Source organism: Dermacentor albipictus, chromosome 6, assembly GCF_038994185.2.
Source record: "Dermacentor albipictus isolate Rhodes 1998 colony chromosome 6, USDA_Dalb.pri_finalv2, whole genome shotgun sequence".
In the NCBI taxonomy this organism is placed as follows: Eukaryota; Metazoa; Arthropoda; class Arachnida; order Ixodida; family Ixodidae; genus Dermacentor; species Dermacentor albipictus.
In genome coordinates this window covers 42,137,373-42,159,151 of record NC_091826.1, presented here as the reverse complement: position 1 = coordinate 42,159,151, position 21,779 = coordinate 42,137,373, and the positions used below count along the sequence as shown (strand labels likewise).

The 21,779-nt window shown below is 47.2% G+C and overlaps 3 protein-coding genes across 7 annotated transcripts in view; 1 reads left to right on the top strand and 2 right to left on the bottom strand.

Annotated features, from left to right (window-relative positions):
- LOC135920722 (adhesion G protein-coupled receptor E1-like) overlaps positions 1 to 21,779 on the bottom strand; it is a 506,714-nt gene that overhangs the window by 44,679 nt on the left and 440,256 nt on the right. The window contains exon 21 of the mRNA XM_070540398.1: positions 811 to 889. The gene's annotated coding sequence lies outside the window, so the exon portion shown is untranslated. The remainder of the gene's footprint in view (positions 1 to 810; positions 890 to 21,779) is intronic.
- The window catches only part of LOC135920761 (uncharacterized), a 172,026-nt gene that overhangs the window by 70,552 nt on the left and 79,695 nt on the right, over positions 1 to 21,779 (bottom strand). Inside the window, exon 1 of one of the 5 annotated variants that reach the window (XM_070540401.1) lies at positions 18,800 to 18,919. The exons of 3 other annotated variants lie outside the window; for them this stretch is intronic. Coding sequence is in view for 1 of the 2 variants with exons in the window: in XM_065455009.2 (XP_065311081.1) it covers positions 13,371 to 13,440 (70 nt within the window). In the remaining variant the exon portion in view is untranslated. Of the gene's footprint in view, positions 1 to 13,370; positions 14,189 to 18,799; positions 18,920 to 21,779 lie in introns of those variants that run through there. One more of the 5 variants, XM_065455009.2, reaches the window with a different exon arrangement.
- On the top strand, positions 15,652 to 19,624 carry LOC135920758 (uncharacterized). Its single transcript, XM_065455003.1, has 3 exons — positions 15,652 to 15,746; positions 16,620 to 16,945; positions 18,809 to 19,624. Exons 1-3 carry the CDS (start codon positions 15,744 to 15,746, stop codon positions 19,452 to 19,454), a joined length of 975 nt encoding a protein of 324 aa, XP_065311075.1. The 5' UTR covers positions 15,652 to 15,743; the 3' UTR covers positions 19,455 to 19,624.

The following is a 21,779-nucleotide window of genomic DNA, read 5'->3' as shown; positions in this document are numbered from 1 at the left end:
TGAGGACGAGGTCAGAGCAAGCATCCGAATCGCATCATCGACGATAAGGTGCGCCTACATGTAACGCGAAGTACGTAGCGCTCGCCGCATACGTTTCCCGACAAAGAGTGCGTTTGCGCAAGCTGCCACGGCGACGGCAGCTTGACTGCAGCGTACGAAGAAGGGAGTGACGTAACCAAAGTTTCGCACGTATAAAAAACGCCTAACTGATTTGTGATGTGACAGTGCTGTGGAAATACCGCGTATAGTGAGGACTCCTGAATAGCAGCGTAAATACGAGGCACGGCGAATTTCTCGTCTCTCTGGTCCACTCTTTTCGTAGGCGCGCGAAGTAGTGGCACAAGCCAAGTAGGAGTCTCTCGAAACATCTCAGCGTAATAGTTAGGTAAATCACATATGGAAGTCGCCACGTGAATAATTTCAACCTACGTCGTAATCGGCAATCGTCCAAGTTGTCATTTACAGCTTCGCTGTCCGACCACCTACACAGCGTAGATTGGAGACCCTTTTTTTCCCCTCGAACTACTATGTTCCACACCGGTATAATCGCGATACCTTTGAGAGGTATCGCAGGAAGACAATCACCAAAGAGGATATTTGTGGTATTTTGTCTGGCCAATAGAGTCGAGCCCTCACGGGCTCAGGAAATTCGCGGTACAGTACCACTCAGCACGTGCTGACTGTCTGAAGCGCGACGTTCATTGCGCTATGCGGTGAAGTGGCGGTAGGGAACAATGCCTAACGAGGAGCAGGGCCAAAATTCAGAAACGATCTTGCCTAAAACAGAATCAAAGTGACACAACGCCATACCTTGGTGGACAACATTCAAGCCTCCCTAATGCGTGTTGTGTCTTATCTTACATGGACCACTTCATGACGAGGATTAGGGCTGAAATTGGAGAAAGAATGATATTTGGCATGAGTGTCATATATATTTCCCGAAAATAGGTACCATGTATCGGCGCACGAGAATACTTAAAGCAATGTACAGTTCTAGGGTATTAAAGAGAGGTAAATAATCTTAACAACTCCACAATAAGATTGGCACTAAAGAAAATGTCGATTTGGCAGATTCTTTTTTAAAGGGGAGAGTTTCAAGTACTTTTTTTCCGACAGTAGTTTGCATAGAACACCACTACATTCTGAAGTCCTCCGTTTGTAGCTTCACCAGGCGAACTTGCGCCGGTCGACACTCCAGAAGTACCTTTGTATTCATTTATTTGTTTCACGTATTTCAGCGAACTTTCGAAGCACGCCACGTGACAATGTATTTTCTTCAGCAGTAATGCACTGGCAAATGACCATGAGAAAGGGAGCAAATAGTCGTGACTTTTCACAAGAAAAATCTCAGAGGGTCACGCTACACTTCTGAATAATTTCCTAGAATGACCTTTCAGCAATATGCAGTGAAAAAAAGAAAACTCTGGGTGACCTGAATACGCTCACGATAACAAATACATATATGCGACTAAGCTTAAAATTACTTTAGCAAAGTGAATTGCTTTCTTGAAGCTTTCGCCTATCCGCTTACCTTTACAATCATTGAACATGGTTTCTGTACATTTGTTTCCATTGCTCACAGACTGGAGGATGATATCTGGTATTTGATGGCACAAAGGTCAATCCTGACCAAAGAGCGCCAAGGATGTTGTAATGCCCTTATCGATGCAATTAATGACAAATGGCATCGTTGTTGCCTATAACAATGTAATGTGGCTGTATAGGGGCCTAAACACAGTAGTAAAATATATACCTAATAAAATAGTCACAATGACAAAATAGTCACAATTACAGACTTAAACGACGTACTCCTGTATTCCATTTCACGAAAACAATAAGCGTGTTCACCTATGGAGGCGGGACGAGAAAGTAAAGTGTTTTGAACGATCAACGAACACAGTCAGATACTATGCAATTTGTTACGGTACTCTGTGGCGGCATTGAATATATGCTAATTAAAATCAAACGTAGAGGTTTTGTCAGCAAACAAACATGCAGGCAAAGTAAGTAGAGTGTGCCGAGTAACCACTGATTTATTTTCTCTCTGTACTGAAATTACACGGCGGCATCGAAGACGGCTGTTTCTTACTATGGGAGAAAGCTACGTTAATGGTAAATGAGCGGCGTGATCAGAGGATGCTGAAGTCTGCTGTCTCTTTTTATTGAACGACACCTCGTTTTAAAAGCGCTCTCAAGTAATCTTAGTGCGTAATGTCCACAAATTAATAAGCAAAAGTGACACCCTCACTTACGAATGTCAGCGGCAATAACTGACGCAGAACCTCCCATTATCTGGCAGTGTAACTAAATAAATAAATACCATTAAGAAATCTTTGCTCGTAAACTTATAACATCCTACCAACTTTTTTACAAATACTGATATTAGCTTGTTTAGATGCGCGATGAAATCAGTTTATCGCAAATGGACAAAACAGCACGAGAAGCAATTCAGAAATTGTTGTGATAATTAGGCTTAAAACAGACCTCGGTAATCTGTCATTTACTTTTATGTTATTTAGATCATAAGACTTTGGACGCCCATACAGGAAAACGGGTGCATATATACCTTTTCGTAGACAGATGGGCTATAGTTTCTCGTGAACAGCATTACGAAACATCGTTCCAGCGCACAAATAAGCACGAACACAAGAACTACGGATTTCAGCTGAATTTTATTCCATGGAAACCGCGTTTTGCGTACACAGGGAGGCGCTTATGTTACACCCGAAGGCTCGAAGATATTTCTCTGACAAGGCCACAAGTATACACGGCAGGCAACCCAAATGCAGGCAACGTTTCACATCACTCACGTGCTTCTTTTGCACATCTGGCCTGGTTCGAGAAATAGCTTTGAGTATACTCAGGGGCAATGTCAGTGCTTGCCTGTGTAAACTAACGCCCTGCTTCCATCGAGTAAAATTTGGTTCAAGTCCGGCACTCTTGTTGTCTCTCTCTGCTCGTCCGTGTTTATTTGTATGCTGGCACGATGTTTCGTAAAAGATGCATGTACTGGAGATAGAGGAAGTTTGTACAAATGCATGTGTCAGCACACTGCAACAATAAAAATAAAAATCACTGTTCCGTTCGAAAGGCGAAGCACCGATTGCGATAGCTAATTAGTAGATAGCTGTATGAAGTAAGAATAGTAGTTTTATCGGACGTGTAAACTCGCAAATATTCGCTTAATAACTGAATTACCAATGACAGAATGGGTAAGCGTGACTCATTGAGGGCGTAAAAAGAAACAGACACAGGGAGACAGCGCTGTTTCTGTGTGTCTGCTTCTTTCTACGTCCTTGTTCACTCGCGCTTAGACGTTCCATCATGGATTCAAACCAACTAGTCCGTTAACGTGTCTTAACTGAATTAAGCAGCACGGTGTCACGCGTGCACCGGTAAACATGAACACATCTCGCTCGATGACTGTGGAAACCTTCCGGGAAAACGCTGGAGCTAGGAATCGCGGCAGCAGCCGCGAGCCAATTGACCTCCATGCATGTGTCGCTTCAACGCGTACGAAACGTCGAAAGCACAGCGCATACGAAGCTACCGGGTACGCAGTCTCTGCAAACAGCACAGATCGCTTTGAAGATGAGGCCCGCGAGGGTGCGCACTTCAGCCGCGTCGAAGGCTGCTTTCTAGACGCACGGGCACCGGCAACGAGTCCCTACGACGTCCGCCAAAGGCGTCTACTACGGCGTCCGCGAGTTCGTGTTGCGAACGCCATATAGCAGACGCCACGGTTTGTCTCCACTCTCTACGGAGCGGAGCGCAAGGACATCGAGTCACTGTAGCAGCGGCCGACGAACAACGCCCCTCCTCCCTCGCCTCAATCCCCTGTTCCGCGCTCCACACATAAAGCTTTAACGCGACAGCGTTAAGGAGCTCGTGTCGCAGAAAAGGCGGTGTCGTCGGTGTCGGCGGCGTTGGCCGTGAGCGATAAATCCCAGCAGGCACTTCATGAATAAAAAACAACTTGCAAGATGGGCTGGGTGGGAATCGAACCAGGGTCTCCGGAGTGTGTTCTTTCTCTATGCTCCACAGGAGGGGGCACGCATCCGCGCCGCGTTCCTTGCTCGCGAACGCGAGATCGAACCACGTTCGCCGGCTCACCCTCACACTCTTTCCCTCATACAGAACCTGACAGTGACGGCGACGGCAGAAATCCGCATGGAGCATCCACATAATTGTCGCAATAAAAGAAATACAGAGTAGAGGTTTTAAAGAATCGGAGGCAAAATAGGATATGCTAAAAAGGCGAACAGCTTATACAGTAGGAATTAAGTCAAGCACACTATGAATCCTACATTATCGATCAAGCCGTGATTGGAGAAATATTTCAAGTTCACGGACAAATAGAACAGCATTATGTGAACTCGCAATAGGATTTCGGAGTCTATTCCACAATTCTATTGCTTTTGGAAAGAAAAAAAATATTAAAAGTGTTACACCGTGCTACAAAGGGTCTAATGCACTTATCGCGATTGTTTATGCTAGAATGCCGGCGGGGTGATTTAAGCTAACCAGATTCTAAGCTTCCGTTATGAAGTAAAAAAATGGGGGGAAAAGGCTCATTTGCAACGATATCCCACCGAAGGTGCAAAACCGGGATCCAAGCCTTGGCATTTAGAGCAGTTACAGTGACGTGGCCGGAGTACTGATTACATATAAAGGTTATTGATTTATTTTGTACTTCTTCGAGTCTTTAGATAAGCTAGCTTGGTTAGGATCGCATATTACACTAATATTGCGTACTCAAGAATAGACCTTACTAAAGTTTTTTCAGCTGTTACGTTTAGCTGTAATGGTGTCAGTCTTATTTTCCGGCGAAGGAATGCTAATTGTTTGGAAGCCTGGGTGCATGTAGTCTGATTGTGTTCGGTCCATTTTAGATTCTGTGTAGTTGGGACATTCAAATATTTGAGTTACCGCACTTGCGTTGTATTAATGCCAGATATTCTGCCACTAAACAAGAAAGACGCTTTTTTTGTGGGTTACCTTGAGGAACTTTGATTTCTTGACGATCTTCGTCATGTCCCATGCCAAATGCCAGTCAGCACGTTTTTGCAACAAATAGTTAAACCTTTGCTAGTCTTTGGCACTGAGCACAGTGGTGTACATCACGCAGTCATCGGCGAGTAACCTCAGTGAAACCCCTGTATCTACAGACAAACAGATATCATTGACACAAATGCGCAACAACAAAGTTCCGAAAACCGATCGATCTGAGATGCCTGATAAAAACCTAAGATGGCTAGAATCAACATTGTATTTTGAAACATACTGAATTCTGTTAGAAAGATAGGCTTCAATCCACGTAATTATTTTGCGATGAATATCTATTTTCAGCTTTTAACTGACTTGCAATGTCAGGCACGATCGAAAAGCTTGGCAAGATCGATGAAAATTGCGTGGGCTTGCAGGGCAGAGTGAATTTGAAAAAAAGGTTCGTCGCTTCCTCCTGAATACTGTCTCAGTGCCTTTCAGCACAGAAAATTATCCGCAGCTGAGACAACTAGCTTGAAAAATATTATAGAGAAAAGTTGTGCTATTGTTGTCGCTGAAGAGAAATAACCCTACGTGAAAATGCCTCCTTTAGTGGCTTCATTCGCACTATCGCAAAGCCATGCTTAGCCATTACAGTTTATGTACCAACCGTTTGTAACAAATTATCGTAATGGGGCACTCAGCAGCTCGCGGACCCAAGCACTCGATGCAGCTCCTCTTTTGTGAAGAAGAACTTGGGCTGTTTATACAACTAGTAATACCGGTCACCAAGTATGCTTCGTCGCCAACCCTTGACTAGCCCCAAAGGGCGACCTGCCCAGCAAATTAGAAAGTGTGGCTCGAGGTGCCTGATAACCTCGAAGAGCAGCTGGACGAAAACGGCAACGAAGCCATACTGCAGCAATGGCACAAGCATTTCATTGATCGTACGGAAGAGACAGCGGGCATTCTTAGTGCAACAGCAAGGATTTACGGGCGTTGCTACCGCCATCAGATCCTAACTGAATGCTTCGTATTAAAGCTAAGTGGCGTTATGTACGAGGGGAAGGGAAAAAGTAAAGGGATTTTTGCAATTTCTCGCACTAGGGTTTGGTAGCTGTGGTAGTACCCAGCGCTGAATTAGTGTCGTCTGCAACACTTCTATGGAACGTGTCACTCTTATTACCGCGTTTGTCGTTAGAGAGTAGGAGACTGTCGAACATGGCAGCTCCATTGTCGATCTGCACCGAGGAGGAAATTAGGACGGCGATTCGCTTTCTGTTTGCGGAAGGTGTTTAGCCTGCGGGAACTATTCGTTGAATGCAAGCGCAGTATGATGACAATTGTTTATCGCGAAGGTCTACGAATGGATAGAGCGTTTCAAACAGGGAAGAACTTCTTTATGTGACGAGGAAACATGGCGCAGTTCATCGACGTCAATGACTGAGGACAATTTGAAAGCCATTCAGGGTATGGTGATGGAAAAGAGACGAATCACAGTGGACAAAATCGCCGATAGTTCACATATCAGTCGTGGTTCAGTGCATTCCTTCTTACATGACAGGCTAAATTTTCTGGAAGTGTGTGAGAGGTGGGTCCCCAAAGAAATGTCAGTGCAACATGACGCAAAAAGTTCGGACATCTCTCATAAACATTTGGCTCGTTATCGTGGTGAGGAAGATGGATTTTTACAGCAAATTGTTACTGTAGATGAAACATGGGTACATCGACGCGAACCGGAAGATAAGGTTGCGATCATGGTTTGGCAACGCTCATCATTACCAGAAGTTAACTTAACGTCAACCATTAGCTGGTAAGATTGTGCAAGCACTATTCTAGAACATGGAAGGTGTGTTAGCCCTTCATTTAACTTCAAGAGGCGAAACTGTGAGTAGTGAGAACTATTGTGATGTGTCGCGAACTCATATCCAAACGTCATGGAAAACTGCGAAGAGGTGTCATCCTGCAGAAAGATAACGCTCGGCCACATTCTGCCAAACAGATGGCCGAAACAATAAAGGAGTTGGAATTCGAATTCCTGGGACAGCCGCCATGCAGTTCAGACCTGGCTCCAAACGATTTTCAAATGTTTGGACCTTTAAAGGAAGCGCTCAGAGGAAGAAGATTTGCAAACGATGCAGAAGTGATTGATGCGGTGCGAAATTGGTTACAGGTGCAACCAAAAAACTTTTTTTTTCCGACGGAATCAAAAAAAATTGTGAAACGTTGGCAAAGTACGTTGAAGTGCAGGGAGGTTATGTAGAAAAACAATGTATGTTTCATTTTTCTATCATTACAGTAAATGTTACTTTTCTCTAAAGTTCCTTTACTTTTTCCTTCCCCTCGTGTATATAAGATGTTTTGCTCCAAACCTCTGCGAATTCTCCTCCCCCTCCTTTTCCCGCTAGATGTGTATATGCGACCATTTTCAGTAAGTAAACCGAACTATTCGTGTGTCCAGTTCCCTCAAAAATGTTGCATTCCTATGGACGTTTTTTTTCATAGGCGCCGCCATATTGCGCAGGCAATACGGGGGCGGAAATATAGTTTCTGGAGCTGGTGTTCGCGCTCGCGTGGTCTCTTTAGCGTGACGTCAGGCCTTCTGCTGAGTAAACGGTGCTGTATAAAGTACTGACGTGATTGAAGTGACATGACCGGAGCTTTTTAAACAAAGATAATGGGGTTTTAAGCATGAAAACAACTGATTTACGAGGCACGCCGTAGTGGGGGACCGCCTAATAATTGAGGCCACCTGGGGTTTTTTTGCCGTGCGCCTAAATCTAAGCACCCGGGTGTTTAGGCATTTCACCCCCATCTAAATGCAGCCACCACGGATTGAATTCGATCTCGCGACCTCGTGTTTAGCAGCCCAACACCATAGCCGTCTAGCAACCACAGCGAGTGGTGGCCGAGGTTTCCGCTGGCGTGGAGCCGGACGGGCCACCCAACACGTTCTGCGGGCGCGTTCGCACCTAATCCGCCTAGGAGATTCGTTGTGTATTTCTGAAAATTCGTTTCCCCAACGTGACCTTACTGTAGCATTCTAAACTGTATATCGAAGCTGTGGTTTAGCAGGAATTCGCAGTCACGAGACATATGACGGTCCTAACCGCCTACGCACCATTCTACTTCGGAATATGTCGTGCTGTTCATTTTGACAAACGTTCATATTGTTATCTGTAGGTGCATCACGCGATATCCTCGTTTGTTCTACGAGGTTTCCGCCTACGAATTAAATATAGTCTCCTGTAGTAAAAACAGCATAGCGTAGAGTGTGAACTCAATTGGTCGAGTGGTCGAGCTACCGACGGGGGACGGCGCGAGCGTCTGAAGCACTGTTAGATGCTGGGTTATAGATCTGTTTGTTCTCTATTGCCTATGGTCCAAGCCTGTGGCATGCTCATGCGAGGTCTTATTACGGTGTTAGCCCGCGCTTGTCTCCGCTTTTATTTTCGCGAAATAAGAGGAAGAAGACTTTTTTGTTCGTTTTTTGTTCGGTCTTGCTCTTCCAGTCCTTTATGACGCATTCAACCGCCTACCGGGAAATTTTGCTGTCACAGATAGCCGTCGGATTTTTTCTTATGTGGTTCCCTAGCATATAATTGCTTTACAGAAAATAAAACAACGCAGAAGCACAAAACTTATATTTATCATGCTAGTTTACAAACTGCAGTGATTGCTTTGTTGATCCACGCCATCGGCCTCATATACAAGGCAAACGTAGACGTAGCATACTGAATTTAAGTTTTCTAGACTTGAAACGAGCGAGTATTAATCCGGCGACGCAATCAAACATCTTATGACAATTGGCGTTAAGATATTTCTGGGCTGTATTAATTTGAAGGTAAACGAACCACTCGTATGTTTCAGTTCGCACGCCAAGCGACCAGATAGCACGATTTTTCCAATTCACACTGGGAATTCACGGATGCCGCTTCCCTTCGTCGAGTAAAAAACCGATACGCCGAAAAAAACGTTCGCAACACATGCACACAGGGCGGCTGATGATTGGCGTCGCATGCTTACGAAGCCATGGGAAATTTCGGAAATTTCAGTTACCGCTGCATCCAAAGGCCAAACAGTGGTTCTTTTACGACCTTTCATGAACTTATATCACTTAAATTTCCCGGACACCGAGCTAAAACATTTCCAAATCATTCCGCATCACGCTACGGCAGCACATTCAAGCAGTGACGCGCCGGCACGCACAACGCAGAGAGGAGGAAGTGCTCGTCGCGCACCCTTTTCCCTTCGTCCGGTGGAATGGTCTATACACATGCAAGGATACACCGTAGTATGTTACTATTTGAGAAGCCGAGAAGAGTGTTATTTTTTTCGAATTTATGTGCAGCAAGCACCGTGCACAATAAAACTTCCTTTCGTTAACGCTTTCAGACGTCCTTTCCTTTTAGTTTCAGCCAGATGCCAGCGAAACTCGTTGTATGGGCACAAAATATTACTGCGCATCCAATGCACTTGGACTGGAACCCACATTAAGCGAATATACTAATAATGTGGGGAATGGCGTTTGATTTCCAAGTACGCCCCGGTACTATCAAACTGAACTCTGAAGAGCGCGCTGTGAGTCCGACGCAGTTTAGTACGGCCGTGCCCCCCCCCCCCCCGCCCCCCCTAAAAAAAAGAAAGAAGAAAAACTGCTCGCATTGTGTCCCCATTCCAGAACCTCTGTGTTGTCTGGCTAAGCAAGACAGCCCACGTAACCGTTCGTGTTCTGCACTGGCAGTTTTCATAATAGCACACCACGTGACCGCGGGATATTGTGTTTCCTGTATAGTCCCAGTTTCACTGCGCTAGTAAATATATGGATGCTCAAGGCGCGTCTGCACCGTCGGCGTTGGCGTTGGCGTTGTCGTGATGTGAAGATATCGACGCCCACGCGCGGCCCGCCCGTGGAAGATCACAAGTTCGCCAGAGACGCGCTGCGCGTTTGGTTGGAAAAACGGCGAAACCGAAGTGGACGCGCATTCATGCTTCACTCGGTCGGCTCGGCTGGAGCCAGAGAAGCGAATAGCCTTTCTAGTTCTGGCATGAACGCTGCGCACACACAGGTTTAACTCTTCTGCAGTGCAATAATGTTTCAATTCTGCTCAGTGCCAGCGATCGAGGCAGATTCGTACCAACTAATCTGGACATGTCCAGGCTTACAATCGGAATGCTCGCGTCTTCTACTACAAGCTGGCCTCCGCTACAGTGCCACACCCAACTAGGACCACTGGATACATGATAAGAGATTCCACAATACAGTGCTTCAATTCATACACAACACAGGCCTCAGAGCACGCGTATAATACACATATACACATCAAGAATTATGCCTTCAGGGCAAGTCCTCATCGCAATAAAAAAAAAGCACTAGACCATAATAAGTGTCACGTTAAATTTATGCAATCTTTTCTTTGGGACTCTGAATAACGCTGAAGCTTATCATCGGTCTTATGTCGGGCACCATTGAGTGGCGACGCCTGCAACTCATCTGGCACACTCTTCATCGAGCACGTTTTCTGGGACAGTCTCAGGGGAATGCTGTAACAGTACTGACACTTTCAATTCTTCATGTGCAGACGATACTGACCACTGTCTTTTTCGTAAGACGTTCACACTAAAACTAAAGTATTGAGCTCTGTTCTGGTCCCCCTCCCCTCCCCCCCCCCCCCCCCGGAAAAGATATAGGGCTCACAACTACTGGTGACTGGCCAAGAATCGGTTGGATAATTTACAGTGAGAACAAAAACACCCTTTGTGATTGCTCGGGCCCTGAACTAAAGCTACACCTTGCGAGGAAGTCGCCCCCCCTCCCCCCTCCTCCCTCATTAGCAGTGAATGTTTTCGTTGTCTCTCGTTCCCTAATGACTTATTTTTTTCTGAGGAAACTAAGGCGAACTGAAAAAAAGTATCTTGGAAAAAACACACGTGCTTTTCTTATCGAAGGAATCATAGTATTCCTCAATTTTAATTATTCGCATCCACAGTGGGCCTTCTACGAGGTGGTTCTAGTGCCACAGGAGCAAAGACAAAGGAAAAGAAGTGGCGGATTAGTACGGCTCACGTGCTGCCAGTCGTCCTGCTGACAAGGCTCGCCGAGAATAAACCAGCGCAATGGTAAGACGCGCTTGTTATCGAGATAGAATGATCTTGGGTCAAGATCGTGTGATACGGAGTTCGAACGAAACGCTGCCGTATTCAGCTATACTGACCGAGAAATCAGGTGATAGGTGCGGTCGGGGGTTTGTCCCTCAGCATACGCCATCTAAGCCATATCTGTGTGTTGCTGTGACATTTATGTATATGTCGCACTAGCCAACCAGAAAAATTAAACCACAGAAGGCTTCCTACACTGTCTGCGATTGACAGCCGTTCGCGTAACCCCGACTGAATAGAATCTTCACTGAAGTATTAGTTGAACACTTTAGGAGAGTTGGTTCCTCCTCTCTGCCCTGGAACACGCACCCGATTTCGTTACCGATTGTCTGACAGGAGTCCTAGCCTAAGCTACTCTACGCGAAATTTGCGAGACACAATATAGCATCCTGAGACATAAAAAAGCAGCAACCAATGAAATTCTGACATTACACACGACATTTACAAAACGTACTACTAACAAGCCTTCCTCCATCTAGTCTTATCTTTCTAAGGTCAATGTCCCGCTAGAAGTTTAATAAACGTCGTTAAAGCATTCAGGCTTCTTAAGGTGAACTCTAGGAAACGAGTAGCATTGGCTGCCAAATGTGAACCATGGGCTCACGCAAGGGCAGAGTTTCACATTTATGACAGCTTACTTGCTTGCAGAAAGCATGGATGAGCAGTATACCTTACTTCAACCTAGTCTGTTTTATTCTAGCATTTACAGCTACCTACTAATCGTGGTATTGTCAGCTTCATAAGATAAGGCTCACTACATCGGAGATCTAGAAGCGGCGTTCTGCGCTATTTTTTTCCCCCGCAGCTCAAGAAGAAGGCAAGCTGCTTGGCCGCGGACATCATGCGTCACGGTCGCAAAGCAGAGTCCGAGATGGTGCCGCTCACCGACAATTCTACCTGCGGCTCAACCTGGAGCGAGCAAGGCACGGAGGAGACGACCTCTTCGACCGTCGCAGTCGTGGCCGGAGCGAAGAGACGCGGCCGACAGGAAGCGGAGCTCGACCAGCAGCGACAGCGACGAAGTCGGCGCGCCTCGTCAGCGTTGTTGGTAGCGTCGGGGCTGGATGACTCTCTGCAGTCGGTCACGAGCGTGCGAAGAGCCTCGCCAAAGCCAAACCGACAGCAGTGGTGAGAGTCTTCACCCCGCATTCTAGAACTTTTCTTAGATCAAAGCACCACTCGACTTTAGAAAAAGAAGTACGGAGCCCTTATGCAAGTGCTCACATGTTAAACTCCGTAGACGGAGTTTAGACGCAGTAGACACTGGCGGAGAGGGTAAAGACGATTCTTCTACAGAAGAGGGCTTCATGCACATTCGCTTGGCTTCACGTATTTTAGAACTGAATGGCCGATAACTGCGTTTCAAGAATGCGATAGTGGCTATATACATTTAGTTTCTTCTTTAGCTTCTTGTTCTGCGGCCTGATATACAATATACAGTCTCCGTCATACGCAACTAACCTGAACGCACCTTAAGCACAGTTTTGTTGCTCACGCGGACGTTGTCGAAGGCTTCTGGTTGCGGGGTGTTTTCTACTTGTGGTGCAGTTCATGGTTGCGGAGAATGTAAGTTTAATGCGTCTTAGTGAAAGTGCGTTTTGATGTTCGGCCGCACAACTCACGTATGTTGAAATTGTGCTGCTACGTATGTATCGTGACGGTTCATATTAAGTCTGGCGGTGACTGTAGAGTCTTTCAAGAATGAATAAAGAAAGAAAAAAATCTGGCAGGTTTTCGTTACCGCTTGACTTCCGTAGTACCAGTCAGAAACGCCTCCCTTCCTACTCGACAATGCGCCTAGGCACAACGACATGATCTTACGGAAAGAAAACCGCATAGATGAGTTCCCACGTTGTACTGGAACAACATACGAAGGGAAGACGTCGCCAAGACCCCACCACTTTCCAAACGTGTACGATATACTGCACCGACAACTGTGTCCCTTAGTAGGAAGCTTTGCCTCGGGAGCCTTTATGGAACCACCTTGAAGCGGAAGAAAATTGCTTGGCGTACAGTATAGCATGTTCGATAAGGTTCCGCGCGTTTGAATATAGGTTTTTATATAGTAATCTACCGTGTGCATTTAAATGTACTATCACCAGCGTTATTGCACCCACCCGAATAAAGCGCCACAGTCGCGCATTGAACTCGCGGCCATGTGTGCTGAACGGGGGAGCGGGACAGACACCGAGCCATTACGAGGGTTCTTCCCTCTGCTCGCTTACGTCGCAGGTCCTCCATGTTGTTCGTCCAGTTGTCGGTCGTGGTTGTGGCGCTGGCGGTTGCCGCTACCATCGCCCTGGTGTACGCGCTGCGTGACGCCGAGGTGCAGAATCAGATTAGCAGTCGACCCTGGGACGACGACGACGGAAGCGACGCAGTTGGCGGCGACGAACTCACCTTCAGGCCCGGCGTCATCCGGCTCCACAACGCCGACGTCGAGGACCAAGGCCGCCGGGCCCCTCACAAAACCAATGCCGCCGCCAACCTAGAGAAACCAGTCAAGCTGGCTTCCGGTTCTTCCCGTTCCGCCGGAAGTGCTGGAAAGCGTGGACCCCCGACGTCCGAAAGCGGACGGACTGCTCCCAGTTCGCCAGTTGGTGCCGGAGTTGTATGGCTAGAGGATGAAACGTTAGGGCAAGTACGACCGGAGCGACTTTCTCCAGATCAACAGGTTCGACCTTCTGAAATGGACGGAGGACGCCGACGCCATTCTGTGTCACCCGACGACAACAGAGCATCTGGAGTGGCGAAGAGCGGAGACAACTCTTCGTCGACTGTTCTCGGTAAAAACGAAAACAAAGGGACTTTCGCGAAGAACGGAAGAAACGTGAAGCGATTGAACAGAAAGGCTCTCTTAAGAAAACAAGGTCTCATGGGACTTTTGAACAACTGAGACAACGTGACGCTAGGCTGCAGCCAAAACAGGGGCCTCGCTGTCGATTGTCCTACGCACTTCCTCGCGAAATGTTTTGGCTACGGATACAACTTCTTTTCTCTGCAAACTTATGTTTTCTAATAAGAGTGCTTACACTCCACGTGGTTAACGCTTGTGCTTGAGACTACACATTTTTGTTTGTTTTTAAAACAGTAGTGACAACATTTCGAAGTCCAAATAGCTTGCGAGATCGATTGCTTTCGATAACACACATCATCTACAGAATAGCAACAGCGAATGTAAAACTTAAAACTTAAAATAACGTTCAGAATACGTGCGCACTCAAGAACCGCCAAGCGCAGGACCTCACGACATTCGTGTAAACAACGCGAATTTGTAAACTTCCCAGAGCATAACAGCAACGCTACGACATACGTCCTACATACGTCCTAGCCCTACATTGCCGCACTCCAATTTTTCCTCAGTTGTTAGTCATAGCGGGATGCCCTCCATTTCATTGCTACAGTTTTTTTCATGCCCGTTGAGATTTCCCACACTTATAGGCGTTGACTGACTACGCCCGAAACGCGAGTAGGGTGCAATGTCGAGCGCATACGGCATCATTTGGTTCTGCCCAACGCATTCAGAGCTGGGTATCTTCATTCACAGAGAAATAAAATAGATGGGAAAGGTAAGGAGGCTAACCGGTACACATCGAGTCCGCTAACTTGCACTGGAGAAGGTTTAAGGGGAGACGGAAGGATTAAGTGCACAGATATGGAAAGGGTGGCAAAGGGAAACGAGGAAAATCACACACACACACACACACACAAACACACACACACGCAGGAAAGCAGGAGTGTCACTGTCATTGAAGCAGGTCGCTTCACAAAGAAAATTTCAGTAGCGCTTTCAGCACCTTATGGTGTGAACGTCGCGTCTGCCGGCATCCAAGATTGTCTGCTCAGAAAGTGGCCGGTCATCGAGTTGTGCCAACACCATCACGAGCGGCTGTCTCTGAGAGATGTCCGCAGGCACAATGACAGATGGTATCTTCGATTGTTTCCTCGCTGCCGCAACTATTACAGGCAGCACTGTCCGTCATTCTGTTGCTGCAAGCAAATGCATTCCTGAAAGACACTCCTAGCCATAGTCAGCAGAGAACTGCGGTCTCGATTCGGGATAGACCAGATGGAATGTGTAGTGGTAGGGATGGTTTTCCCTCGATCGCCCTCCGCGGAAGAAGCGGACCGAGTTTGCAGACAGCTTTTTGCAGACAGTGTAGCCATGCGGATTCGCTCATTTCTTTAAATGTGCCGCGTATGTAATGTTCAGTACTTTCCATATGTTATCATCCTGGTAGCATCGAGCCGTCATTGTGACTAAAAATGTTCGTATCGTCTTTCGTGCCAATGAACGTTTAATGAAGAGGACAATACAGGTGGGGCCAGCACATCTTACCAATAAAAAGTCAGAAGGTCCCGAAACCGACGCAGCTTTCAATTTATTGAAGGTGAAGTGCTTTTAAACATGGCACATACCCGCCGTCTCTGCCAATTGCAACAGTTGTCTTTCTCGGTTGCATGAGCCACGCCCGTTATCAACCTGGCACGAGGTGGCGCAAGCACCACAGGCAAAAGGCAAAAGAAGAGGTGGATTCAAATCGTGCTCGTTCAACCAGTGGTCCTTCTGCGAAGCCACGCTTAGGCCAAGCTGCAAAATGGTAAGAGACACTCGCAGTGGAGCTTGCGCGAAATCTCGTGGCAATGACGTGACACGTAACCGGAAAGGATCCTGATCGAGAAATAGGAATGAAGAGGTCCGCGCGGTGGCTTGCATAGAGTCAGCCCGAGCAACTGTTGGCAGAGCAGAGAAAGCTACTGGTCGCATCAGCCAAAAAAACAAGACAACCACGAGGGATCCTCCTTTATCCGCCTCTGGTTCACCCGATTAATAATGGAAACATTGCAGTAGGATGAGCAGCGCTCTATTGGTGAGCAGTGCTATCGGCGATATGGAACACACGGCTTGCTCTCATTTCTGATTGGCTGGGACAAGCGCTGGCGCTCGCGATTCTGTGTGTAGTTGGTGACAGGCTGTATGCAGACCACATATTTTTTTTACTTTGCGCTAATGTATAAAGCACGCGAACCTAATGTCGACTGAGGTAGTCGCTGTAGGCTCGGTCTGCAAACTTATTTCAAGACAACTGAGGACTGAGTCAAGACGAGCGAAATTACGAATAAAATTCCAGAGCAATGGACTGTGCGCATCCGCGGTCTTTATCACGTGAAACAGGTTAACGTTAACAAGGGCCGAAAGCTCACGCTTCTACAATGATACCTGGTGTTTTAGATGGGGCAGGTATCTTTAAAGCACAAATTGGTCACTACATGTTTGCGTAGAACTTACTTTTCCAACGTTGCAACGTTCTGACTTGAGTACTACCTTTATTTCGAGCTTAACGCTCACACCGCAATTCATCCCACTGAATGGTCTGAAAGCCTCGTCGACCAAACAGTATTACCACCGCTTCCCGATCGGTTTCAGATACCTTCTATACACTGTTCCATATTCAAGATTTTGTACACCGCAGCTCAAGAAGAAGACCAACCAATTGGCTGCGGACTTGAACCGCCAGGACGACGAAGCGGAGCCCGAGATGATGGCGCTCACCGACAGCTCGGCCTGTGGCTCTAGCTGGATCGAGCAAGACATACAGGAGATGAGCTGTTCGACCGAGCCAATGTTTCCCGGAGCACCAAAGAAGCACAAAGTGAGGGACCTGAAGCTCGAACAGCACCGACAGCAACGCGGCCGGCGTTCGCGGTCCCCGTCGTCTGTAGCGGAGGTGCCGGAGGGCCTTCGGCACTGCGTCCTGAACATACACAGCCCGGCACCAAAAGGAAGGCGACAGCAGTGGTGAGAACGTGTTGATTTCGTTCATTCATTGTTAGCTCGACTTTTATAAGTATTAATAGATGTCGATAGCTTTATATCGATAGCTCGAAACGCATTGGGAGGAGTACTGGGGGAAATATTAGGAAGAGAGCTGCTTGCTCCGTTCTTGAGACCGTGTCCACGTTATCGGGCATGGTAATCAGAAAAAAAAAGCTATTCGCTTTTAGAGACCAGGATTGCAGAGTGCGCGCACGTAAGGCACAACAATGAGCAACAAACTGTGGTGGAGCCACCCGGAACACGAATGTAGGGTAAAACTGAAGAATCGCACCACACATAATAGCACAACGCCAAGCAGCCCATCGTAAGCAGCCGATCTGCGCAGTTCAACGCGCACAACAAACAAGCCACGCAGCTTGGCTTCTCTGTTCCTTGTCATTTTATTGTGACATCATTTCACGTAATATTGTACCATGGCTTTTATTCCACGGATTTCATATGTCCATCATTAGAGCAATACTTGGTGCTTTTACGCCGTACGTTCGAGGGATGATTCTTGGTTGATTCAGAGAAGCTTCCTTTTAGAAGAACACGCAGATTTCAGAGAAATCTGGTTCCCTAAACAGAGCAAAAAAAGCATGCAGTTGGTATAGGAGCCCCGGAGACTTGAATAAACTCAACAACAACCACATCAGCTTTAGTAGGCCAAACTTTTTTAGGTAGTCCAACGCTGTTCTGATGACGCACATTGCAAGAAGATTCAATTGCTTTCGTATCCCAGCACCACCTTCTGCCCAGCTGTTTTCCTTGAGAGAAAGCTGTTACCTAGAAGTCACTTCGAATACACGATGGGAGCGGGAAAACCGTGTCCCTTCGGATTCAGAAGACTCGCTTCGACGTATCTAGACGCAGAAATAGAATAAGGGTTACCCATGTTCGGAGAATACGCGCCATCGTACAATAGGTTTCCGGCGTGTGAAGGATCACATGCTGTGGGAATTGATGGTACTCTGTCGCTCTTCCTGGCCGTCTGGTAAGACGGTCGCCTGGTGCGTTCGTAACCGAACTGTTGCGAGTCTCTTGTCGAGCTGCTACGCTGTTTCGACTTAATGGCTCACCACAGCTTCGCTTATCGCGACTACCCCATAGCTTGGCATCTCTGCATAATTTTAAAGATGGTAGGAGAAGAAGTGTCTGCACTTCGGGGAGTAGCCCAACGAATGAAGCGTTGTCATGCCAGTGACGTCACCGTGTATCAGTTCTGTTGTCCTCGGGCTGCCGTAATCACAGCGTTAGCTAATTTCTCGAATTTTACGTGTCAATGCACGATCTCATATATGATGTACGCCGTAGGGAGGGTGATAATGTGATTAACTTGTACCACTTGTGTTTATGTAGCGTTACCCCCAGCCTAACTATAGGATTCTATTTGCATTTCGCTATTACTGAAATAGGATGAGGGCTAGAAAATGCCTTGTGAATGACGCTCTTGCTGTGTTAGCGCAAAGTGCCATCTCCGTGCTGAGTTCTTGCCAGAAGGGATTGTATGCGTCATATATTCAGACTACTAAAGGTAAAATGTTCTTATTTACCCTCGAAGCCTTGTTGGCATTGGCATAAGGTGTTGATCGACCAAGTGATCGCAGCGTCCCTAGAAAAAACGCAAGCCATCAGGGGCGGGTAAGTGCAGGGTTTCGATTCTTTTGGCCAGCTCGCGTTCTTTCACGTGTGCGTGCCCCCATTTAAACGAACGGTCTTTCTACCTGCCCTCTTGAAGTAAGACTACCAAAATGGTGCCTCGTACCCAGTTTCATGTGCTAAGCGGATTAGTCATGGACACTCAGTGACAATGGCGAGTGTTGGGCGCTTGCTTACGTCTCGCAGGTACGCCATGTGGTTCGTCCAGGTGTCGGTCGTGGTCGTGGCGCTGATGGTGGCCGCTTCCATCGCCCTGGTGTTCACACTGCGCGACGCCGATGTCCAGGATGAGGAAGGTGATCGACACTTGGAGGACTACTACACCGTTGCCGATGGCAAAAACACATTTGAGCCCGCCATAAATGAACCCCACAGCGCCCACGGCCAGGGCCAAGGCCCTCAGGCCGAAGGCAGAAAGAACGTGCGAGCAGATGAGCCAGCCACAGGTGTGGTCGGTTCCCCTTCCACAGGAAGCATCGAAAGCGGCGGATCCTCGACGTCCCCAATCGAAGACATTGTGCCGAGTTCACCAGCTTCTGCCGGCGTCATATGGCTAGAAGGCGGAGGTTTCGTGCGAGTGCGTGCGCAGGCTCTTACGTGGCCTCCACCAGATGGCGCTTCAGAACTGGATGGGGGACGTCGACGCCCTCCTGCGTCGGCTGGCGAGAAGGGACGTTCTGCGGTGGTGAGAGGCGCAGACGACTTTTCGTCGTCTGCTCTGGGTGAAGGTAAAGAGGACACGTCTCGCGCAAGGAGCGGCAGAAGCCTGAAAAGATTGGACCGAAAGGCTATAGCAAAGAAAAAAGAACTTATGGAGCTCTTGAGAAACTGAAACAACCTGCCGTAGAATTGTGGTTACCGTAGCCCCGCAGTCCATCTTTCCACGCACTTGCTCGCGAAAGTTTTTGGCCATGGATACAACCGATTCGCTTGTAAACGTGGACTGTTGTCTGTCCAGATAAGAATAAACTTCGCTTTTATTCTTCTGTAAGTGAACGTTTATGCTTATGTTGACATGAATTTTTTTTATTCTTGGTATCACTGAGTTACTGTGCTCGTCTTATCAGATACAAAGTTAGTGTTTGCAATTGAATTAAGGTTTAGTCAGAACGCACACTACCATAACGTAAAGGGATATATACGCTAAGTACACCGCAGCGAACATTCAAGAATGAAGGAAGAGATCATGCAGTACAGCATTGTGCAACTTCCGTTTCTGAAAAATTATTCAATGGAGATTTCACGCACAAGTCAGGTACGTGTTTTGAAAGCAGTGCGGTATGTGATGCCAGCGTTGGGTTTGTTGCTAGATGAGCGCCAGCAAACGTGAAAAGCTATGTGTGTTTCCTGGGTATTGTATACGTAATTTCTCGGCTGTGATATTGACTTGCACTCAACACGTCAGGGAACATAAATGTTACAGTGGTAACCAGCGTTCCTCGTTGGATTTTGCCACTCAATCCTTGCCGGAATTCTACATCACGTAGAAGTTAAAGTTTATGCTGTAATTAAATTCTGAGGGTTGTAACTGAAAAGTTATTTATAAAAAGTTAGGTAATGACAGAGAACTAAGCAAATTGACTACGAATAGCATCAATAATCTTTAAATGAGTAGTTGTATATAAAGAAAAACTGACGGTACTATTATCGATAACATCATCCGTAGTATTGCGATAAGGCAACTACAGATATCGTAACAATTACTTTATCGTTGTCCGTGCTGTGAATAGTAATATGAATAGTATTACGATAGTTCGCTACTGATAGCGCTATCTGTAGGCTTGCACTCCTTCGCTAGCGGTCACTGCATATGTTTCACGAGAACTCACCGTAAGTAACAATCAGCTGACGTAATTGGGGAACACAGGAACGTCGTCACGTTTATGATGCCCTGTCACGTCGCTTCAGTTTGCCTTATCAATAGGAATAACTTTAATAAAGTGCCGGCAAACCACGATTTAACGAGTCGTGACGCTGGCCAAGCGTCGACCCGGGGTTATACTCTACTCTGCACTAGCCCCTTTGGGCCCGTTTGTTGTGGGTCACGAGGCTTGTGCTTTTCGAGCGCACCCCGGGCCTCCTGGACGGCCCATAGTTGTGAGTTCTTGTCTGTAGACTACAGTGCACTTTGAAGTTCTGGCGGGTAAGTCCTGGAGGCAGCTGCCGTCGGGAACCTGGCACAGTCCCACATGATGTGCCATTGGTCCGCCGGACCCGCTGCGCAAACACCGCACAGCCCACTCGGATAGAGCTCTGGGTGAAGCACGTGCAGCATTGCGGCGGCGAGGAGTGACGCGGTCTGTATTTGTCTTAGGATTACGGCCTCCTCCCGACTGAGTGCCTGGTGGGGAGGCGGCATTATCCGTCGAGCTAAGCGGTAACACTTGGTTACTTCGGCATAACTAGTCAATCTGTCCTTGGTTTCTAACCACCACACGGAACGGTCACTCTCGGGGGCGCGGAAGGTAAGCGTTCGGTGAGGATGCACACTCGCCGGCGTGCGCCGGGAACCACTTGATACGGACGGTGCTGCCGCGGTCTTGAAATTGGAGCTTGCCGATGATGGCGGCCGCTGGTGCGCATATTCGCTCCTTGGCAAAATTGCGCACGGCAGTATTACGATAGTTCGCTACTCACAGCTGTAGCTGTAAAGTTACAAAGCTTGGCCAGCGGTATTTGCATGAGCTTCACGAGAACTTACCGTAAGTAACTATCAGTTGACGCAGTAGAGGAACACAGGAACGTCATAAACGTCATCAGGTTTATGATGCTCTGTCACGTTGCTTCATTTTGTCTTATCAATAGTGCACTATCGACGGCGCTATTGTTAGTGCGCTCGATAGCTCTTGCGATTGTGTCCTATCGACGGTACTACGCATGGTGTTTTTGAAGTATTGATGCTTATATAATGATTCATCTACTGATATGCTACGCATCCTTCAGGACTTTGTTATTGCCTACGTACTTTTCGAATCGGTCACCTTACGTTTGATCTTGCGCTGTTGTGTACCGAATTTAGTTGAGATGTTCTAGAGTCCTAAAACAACACGCAAGGCTATGACAGACGTCGTAATGCCGAGATTTTACTTTCAATACCCTGGTATTTTTATTGCAGGCCCAAAGCGTAAAACAAGGATGCTTTCACTTTCGACCTTCA

Excerpts from the sequence above, each read along its gene's own strand:
- LOC135920758 (XM_065455003.1), top strand. Across the intron at positions 16,946-18,808 it reads AAAGGAAGGCGACAGCAGTG|GTACGCCATGTGGTTCGTCC; the intron begins GTGAGAACGTGT and ends TACGTCTCGCAG.